General features: G+C 35.4%; 1 protein-coding gene across 1 annotated transcript; it reads right to left on the bottom strand.

Annotated features, from left to right (window-relative positions):
* LOC18610449 lies at window positions 1-774 on the bottom strand. The gene has a single exon (XM_018115021.1). It carries the CDS (start codon window positions 772-774, stop codon window positions 1-3), a length of 774 nt encoding a protein of 257 aa, XP_017970510.1.

Here is a 7,781-nt window from a genome sequence, read left to right as displayed (position 1 = left end):
TCACTCTGTCGGCATCTCAAACCGGCAAATAGGGCAATAGTGGCTTTGCTTCAACCACTCTTCGATGCAGTCACCATGGAAAGTATGAGAACATGGCATCCGAGAAGCATCTGATCCAACCTTGAGTTCCTCCAAACAAATAACACAGTTTTCAGTTTCCAAAAGCCTTTCCATGATTCTTTCTTCACCTTTTTGATCACACTCTACAGCTTCCACTCGAACGCTCTTCAGCATGTTCTTGATGGATGACTCCTTGGCTGGAACCATGTTATAGTTGCTTGATTCAAACTCCGATGCCGATTCTTCCAGAGCTCTTTCGATCAAATCCTCCTCTTCCTCTTCCTCGTTCACATGTTGCACAATCGTTACCCATAGCATTGCATGCAAAGGCCAGACTTGACTTTCCTTGTTGGACTCCGAGGTTTCGACGCTACATCCTTGTCGGATGATTTCATCGATGATGGCACGGGGCCGACGAGCGTTGGGGTTGACTTTGAGTCTTACTAGCATGGGAGAAAGGATTTGGTAAGTCCGATCATAGCTTTGCAAAACATCGAGATCAAAACGCATGGTTTCTTGGGAAAACAAACTGTAATCGTCGTCAAGATCGACCAAGTGATCGATCAAGCGATAATGGCGCGTGCGTCGGAGTAGAATGAAGAAGGTTAATTCAATCTGGAGAGAAGGGGGAGTGGGGTAAAAAATTTCTGGTTCAACCAGAGGTTGATAAACAATATGTTGCTCGTTAGTGCAGCTGTAAGTAGCGGAAGCCATTGGCGAAAAATGTTGAGGGGAAGAGTTTTCTTTTGACCAATCAAGGGAAAACCTCAGTGGAATTTATAGTAATGGGCAATGGCCGTAGGAATTCCTATTTGTAATAGGAGTAGTTGCAATGGAATCCAATTTACTGATATTAATGAAATATCAGTTGGTAATTATTATAAATTAAGGGGAAGGGAGGTAGTTGCTTCCCGCCAGGAAAGAAATACGAGTTTCCTAAAAATTCTTTTTGAAAGATCGGAGTTTCCTAAAATATATCAAATAGCTCAAAAGTAAAGTTGTAATTTTATTAATTTTATGTAAAATTTAATTTTGTTATTACATATTAAAGAAAATGGAATCATAATTAAAATAATTTTCAAATTTATGAAAAAATAATAAAATAATTCCCAATTTTTTGACACTAAGATCCACCCCTATCTCATAGTATTTTATTGTAATAAAAACAAATTATTTGTATTTGATAAAAACAAAAACAAATTATGCTTGGTAAGATTTATTAGGTTGTTGATATTTTATAATATTGACAAGTTATATATGTATCTTTTTTTAATAATTGAAAAGAAAATAAATACTAATTTTTTTATTTGGGGAATGGGATTTAAATTTACTTTAAGTGAGTGATATATTATCTTACCTATAAATATAATACTTAAAGTACAAAAAAATACTTTATTTTGTTAAATAAAAAATATTAATACTTAAATTCAAAACGTAATGAGAAGAAAACCTCTTCAAAAGCAATTAACTAGTTACCCAAAATAAAACTATTAATTATTAGCAAAAAAATCAAGTATTAGATGCAAGTAAAAAAAAATCTTATTATCACTTTGTCCAACTGTAACTTGTAATTTTAGTAATTTTTATGTACAATTTATTTTCGTTATTACACATTGAACAATGGAATCATAAAAATAATAAAATAAAATTAGTTCTGGGATTTATGAAAAATAAAAGTTTTCTTCATATTAATTTTTCATAGCATCTGTTTCATTGGTACAAGTCATTGATTTTCCTTAAAATCATTATTCTTCATTTATAATTAATTTTTTTTATATCATTATATGCTTATTTCCACCATTTAAGAGCCGAGAAAGCCTGGCCACGAGCCCACAACTGAAAGCTGGAGCCCAGCGTTGCAAGGAGATTGCTGATCCGAGGCTTTTCAAGGATTATGGAAGTTTAAAGAGGAGCTCACTCAATACTTAACCAGGAAGGACAGTTATTGGCCTGGCAAATATGGAGAGTGTTTATCAGCTACAATTAGAGTTGGATTGTCTTGTGCAGCTCCCTCAGCAAAAGATTGCTTATCAATGGGAGAAACATTGACAAATTAAGTTGCATGAGATTAAGGAATTCTTTACTTAATTAAGAATGCAACCCTGTGAAGCAGCCCATCAGCCTCAGTTGTATATATGTTTTATCTGTTATAGCTTTGCTGAAGGACTGTGATATTATTTTTAGGATCAGTCCTAGCAGAATTTGTTTAGATTATTGATACCATATGATACAAGACATTTTTTTTTTGTTTTTCACTGTTAAAGATGATTCAATTGTCTTCTCACAAGAAGCAAAGTACCACTGTTTTTCCCACCAATTGAAGCTACTTCAAAAACCAGGCATTGTTTGAGTTGGACAGGAAAAGTCAGAACTCAGCTCAAATGCAACCCTTGGGACAGAACAACTGGACAGTAAGGCATGATCAGATATCTAAGCTGTTAATTGCCAGGTCCTAGTTTGCAGAAAGCTGAAACAGGAAAAAAACGTTGGGAATTAATGCTGTTGTTTAATTGCTTGGGAGATAATGATCATTGTTTCAGTATAACTAATGACCTTTCTCATTGATAGCCAGCTAAAGTTTTCTTCTGTTTGTAGCTCTCCCTTGAGTTATGGGAAGCATTTTGATTTAAAATATGATTGTGCAGCAGGCTTGCTAAACTTTGCAACTGATTGGCAGTTTCGATCTACCCTTTGGACATTGCAGAAAACATATATAGAGCAGTAACAAGTAATTATACCAAGAGCCAAGAGGTGAATATGCTGATGAAAAACTGCAGCTATTTGGTCCAGCAAAATAAAAAATAACAAAAATCCAAATTCTGATGACCATAAAAAAAGAAGAAAAAATACTCAAGCTAAATAAAGGAAGAATAATATCTATCATGTATTGCACATCCTGAAGCACAAAAGCTCATATAAACAAAACTAATGAAGGAGAAAAACCTCTTCAAAAGATAATTTACAAGCTCCCAAATTTAGAAGAGCTTTTTCTCTTCGACTAGAAGCCAAGAGAAAGAAAAAATAAACACTTCACTCTCTCAAATCGGCATCTCAAACCGGCAAATAGGGCAATAGTGGCTTTGCTTCAACCACTTTTCAATGCAGTCACCATGAAATGTATGAGAACAAGGCATCTGAGACGCATCTGATCCAACTTTAAGTTCTTCCAAACATACCACGCACTCATCAGCTATCACGCGTCTTTTCTTGATATTTTCTCCATCACGGTCTCCACCTTCGACCCTAACCCTCTTCAGCATCTTCTTCACAGATGACGCCTTCGCTGGAACCATGTTATAGTTGCTTGTTTCCAACTCCGAGGCTGATTCTTCTAAAGCTCTTCCGATCAAACCTTCGTCTTCCTCGTAGTTTACGTGTTGCACAAGTGTTCCCGATATCTCTACGAGCAAGGGCAAGACTGGACGTCCCTTGTTGGACTTCCAGTTTCCGATTCTACGTCCGTGTCGGATGATATCATCAATGATAGCGTCGTAGGAGGGAGAGTTGTGGGTGATGTAATGTCTTCGTAGCACGGGACCAAGAATTAGGGAAGCTCGATAAGGGTTACTCAAAACACGGAGATCGAAACGAAGAGTTTCTTGGAAGAATAAAGGACCCTCTTCGTCGAGATCGATGAATTGGTTGGTTAAGCAATAATGGCGCTTAAGGTCGAGTTGAAGAGTGATGGTTACTTCAACGTCTTGGATGGAATTGGGAGTAGGGGAAGGGGATTCTGGTTCAAGGCGATGGAAAACAACGTGTCGCAGGTCACTACATTGGTAAGTAGGGGAAGCCATTAGGGAAAATTTCAAGGGGAAAGCTTCTCTTAATTTGGAGAATCACAGAGAAGCTGGAAATATCAGTTGGTAGTTATAATGGGGAAGGGAGGTAGTTGCTTGCCGCCAGGGTAATCCTATTTGTAATAAAAGGGAGGTAGTTGCTTCCTGTTAGGAAACAAATAGGAGTTTCCTAAATTATATCAAATAGCTGCAAATCAATTTGTCTAATTAAAATTGTAATTTTATTAATTTTTATGTAAAACTCAATTGTGTTATTACAGATTAAAGAAATTGGAATCATAATTAAAGTAAATTTCAGATTTATGAAAAAATAATAAAAAACTTCCCATTTTTTGATGTTAAGATCCACCTTTATCTAATAGTATTTTATGATAATAAATTTTTTTTTTATTTATATATTTANAATAATGGCTTTGCTTCAACCACTTTTCAATGCAGTCACCATGAAATGTATGAGAACAAGGCATCTGAGACGCATCTGATCCAACTTTAAGTTCTTCCAAACATACCACGCACTCATCAGCTATCACGCGTCTTTTCTTGATATTTTCTCCACCTCTTTGTTCAAACTCTCCAGCTCCAACTCGAACCCTCTTCAGCATCTTCTTGACTGATGACTCTTTGGCTGGAACCATGTTGTAGTTGCTTGTTTCCAACTCCGAGGCTGATTCTTCTAAAGCTCTTCCGATCAAACCTTCGTCTTCCTCGTAGTTTACGTGTTGCACAAGTGTTCCCGATATCTCTACGAGCAAGGGCAAGACTGGACGTCCCTTGTTGGACTTCCAGTTTCCGATTCTACGTCCGTGTCGGATGATATCATCAATGATAGCGTCGTAGGAGGGAGAGTTGTGGGTGATGTAATGTCTTCGTAGCACGGGACCAAGAATTAGGGAAGCTCGATAAGGGTTACTCAAAACACGGAGATCGAAACGAAGAGTTTCTTGGAAGAATAAAGGACCCTCTTCGTCGAGATCGATGAATTGGTTGGTTAAGCAATAATGGCGCTTAAGGTCGAGTTGAAGAGTGATGGTTACTTCAACGTCTTGGATGGAATTGGGAGTAGGGGAAGGGGATTCTGGTTCAAGGCGATGGAAAACAACGTGTCGCAGGTCACTACATTGGTAAGTAGGGGAAGCCATTAGGGAAAATTTCAAGGGGAAAGCTTCTCTTAATTTGGAGAATCACAGAGAAGCTGGAAATATCAGTTGGTAGTTATAATGGGGAAGGGAGGTAGTTGCTTGCCGCCAGGGTAATCCTATTTGTAATAAAAGGGAGGTAGTTGCTTCCTGCCAGGAAACAAATAGGAGTTTCCTAAAACATATCAAATAGCTGCAAATCAATTTGTCTAATTAAAATTGTAATTTTATTAATTTTTATGTAAAATTCATTTTTGTTATTACACATTAAAGAAATTGGAATCATACTTAAAATAAATTTCATATTTATGAACAAATACTAAAAAACTTCCCATTTTTTGATGTTAAGATCCACCTTTATCTAATAGTATTTTATGATAATAAATTTTTTTTATTTATATATATTTGATACAAATAAAAATAAATTATATTTGGTAAGATTTATCACGATATAGATATTTTATAACATTGACAAGTTATATACGTATCTTTTTTCAATAATTGAAAAGAAAACAAATACTATTTTTTTTTTATTTGGAGAATGAGATTTAAATTTACTTTAAGTGAGTGATATATTATCTTACCTCTTAAACTTATAAACTTGAAGTAAAAAACCTAAGAAATTATACTGTCTTAGCAACAGTTTATAAAACAACATGAAACCCCTTCCCCAACAAACTGTATGCCCTTCTAAATTCAACAAAAACAAAATGTCAGTCAGCAATCACCATTATCTGTACAACTATTATAAAACAACAAAAAGTTTTGTTTGTCATGTACTCCAGACAATCATTCTGTGGACTTGTTCTGGAAATATAGCAGAAGGTTAGATTACAGACAGGTGTAATCTATGTAGAACATGGATGATTTACAATGTCATGTTAAATGTTTGTGGTATTTTCATAGCATCTATTTCTTTGGTACAAAGCAGTGATATTAGCCTTTCGTCCTGAGCTTACTCCTAACAGGCCATCTGGCAAATTCACCTAACAATGGCATAACAAACAGGATTCCTTGTGCAGATAACAACCAATTCAGGTTACTTCCTTCAATGAGTTAATTATGCACAACAAAGAAAATAATCAATTTAATGTTGTCAAAGGTGAAGTAAACTTCTAATACTTAAAAGCATTTGATTTAAAATATGATTTCAGAAGGCTTGCTACAACTAATTGGCAGTTTCAATCTACCCTTTGGACATTGCAGAAAACATAAAGCAGTAAATTGTAATTATACCAAGACTAGCCAAGAGGTGAATATGCTGATGGAAAACTGCAGCTATCTTATTTTGTTATATGCATAGTTGACACCAAAGAATTCCAAAAAATAGTTAATCAAATTCCCTGCAGTGAATTAGTCACAAGAGGATGATTTTGACAGTTAAGGATTGTGTTGAATACCGAAGTTACTTCTTTCCTTTCTGCTTGCTTTCAGATGATTGCAGAGAAGAATTGGGTAAACCAGTAAATTAAAACTAGCTAATCCTGTTAACAATAAATTCCCAGAAATATGGAGGCTACATAGTATATAGAATTCCCAGAAACTACAGTATAAAATACAGAATAATGCTGATGTGTAGCAAATTTCAAGTGTAAAATGAATATAGGCATTGCAATAAACAAACTGACTAAAGCCTAAATGTAGGAATTCTGATGCAGAATGTGAAGAACAGTATATGTTTGGTCTTCTCACACAAGCAAAGCTGTTAAGTGCCAGGTATTATTCAAGACTTCAAGTTGGGCAGGAAAAATTGGAATCAGGGTAAAAGAACTCAGCTTAAATACAACCCTTGGGACAGAACAACTTGTCAATAACTCATCAGAAATCTAAGCTGTTAAATGCCAGCTCCTAGTGTGCAGAAAGTTACTAGCTATAAAATATTCCTCCATCATACCAGTCTAAATATTCCGTTGTATTTCAAAATGTACATATTATCCGAAAATTCAAAAGGTTTTGCTTGTCATGTTAGAAGCTAACCTGTCTCACTCCAAATAACCAATCATTCTGCAGAAGCTTAGACTACAAACAGACAGACACGATCTATATAGAACATGTTAAATGTTTGTGGCATTTTCATAGCATCTATTTCGTTGGTACAAGGCATTGGTTTCAGCTTTTGCTCCTGAGCTTACTCAGAACTGGAATCTGGCATATACACCCAACAATGGCATAACAAACAGGATTCTTTATGCAGATAACCAATAGAATACCGGTTCAGGTTACATCTTTCAATGAGTTAATTATGCACAGCAGAGAAAATTATCAATTTAATGTTGTGAAAGGTGAAGTACACTTCTGATACCTGAAAAGCAATCCTTTTTTGACAAGAAGCAAGAAGGAGATGGAAAGAATAGAACTTAGATATGAAAGAGATGGAGAAAATAACAGACCACAATAATATCTATCAGTTTAGTAATGCATCAGAGAAGTACAAGAAAATATATCAAAAAACAGACCAAAGCTAGATACAACCATTAAAATAACTAAAATGCAAACACTCAAAACCAATCAACAGAACAAAATAATCTATATTCATTCCATGTACTGCAGACTTCCATCATGTACGCACAGCTTAAATTCAAAACCTAATGAAAAGAAAACCTCTTCAAAAGCAATTAACAAGTTATCCAAAATGAGAAGAGGTTTATCTCATAGACTAGAAGCAAGAAAAACGAAAAAAGAAAAGCTCTTCACTCTGTCGGCATCTCAAACCGACATACAGGGCAATAGTGGCTTTGCTTCAGCCACTTTTCGATACAGTCACCATGAAAAATATGAGAACATG

The sequence above is a fragment of the Theobroma cacao genome, chromosome 2 (genome assembly GCF_000208745.1).
Source record: "Theobroma cacao cultivar B97-61/B2 chromosome 2, Criollo_cocoa_genome_V2, whole genome shotgun sequence".
NCBI lineage: Eukaryota > Viridiplantae > Streptophyta > Magnoliopsida > Malvales > Malvaceae > Theobroma > Theobroma cacao.
This window is presented reverse-complemented; position numbering and strand designations above follow the sequence as displayed.

Bases quoted from the DNA above. Each gene is read 5' to 3' on its own strand.
- LOC18610449 (XM_018115021.1), bottom strand. From the start codon at position 774: ATGGCTTCCGCTACTTACAGCTGCACTAACGAGCAACATATTGTTTAT.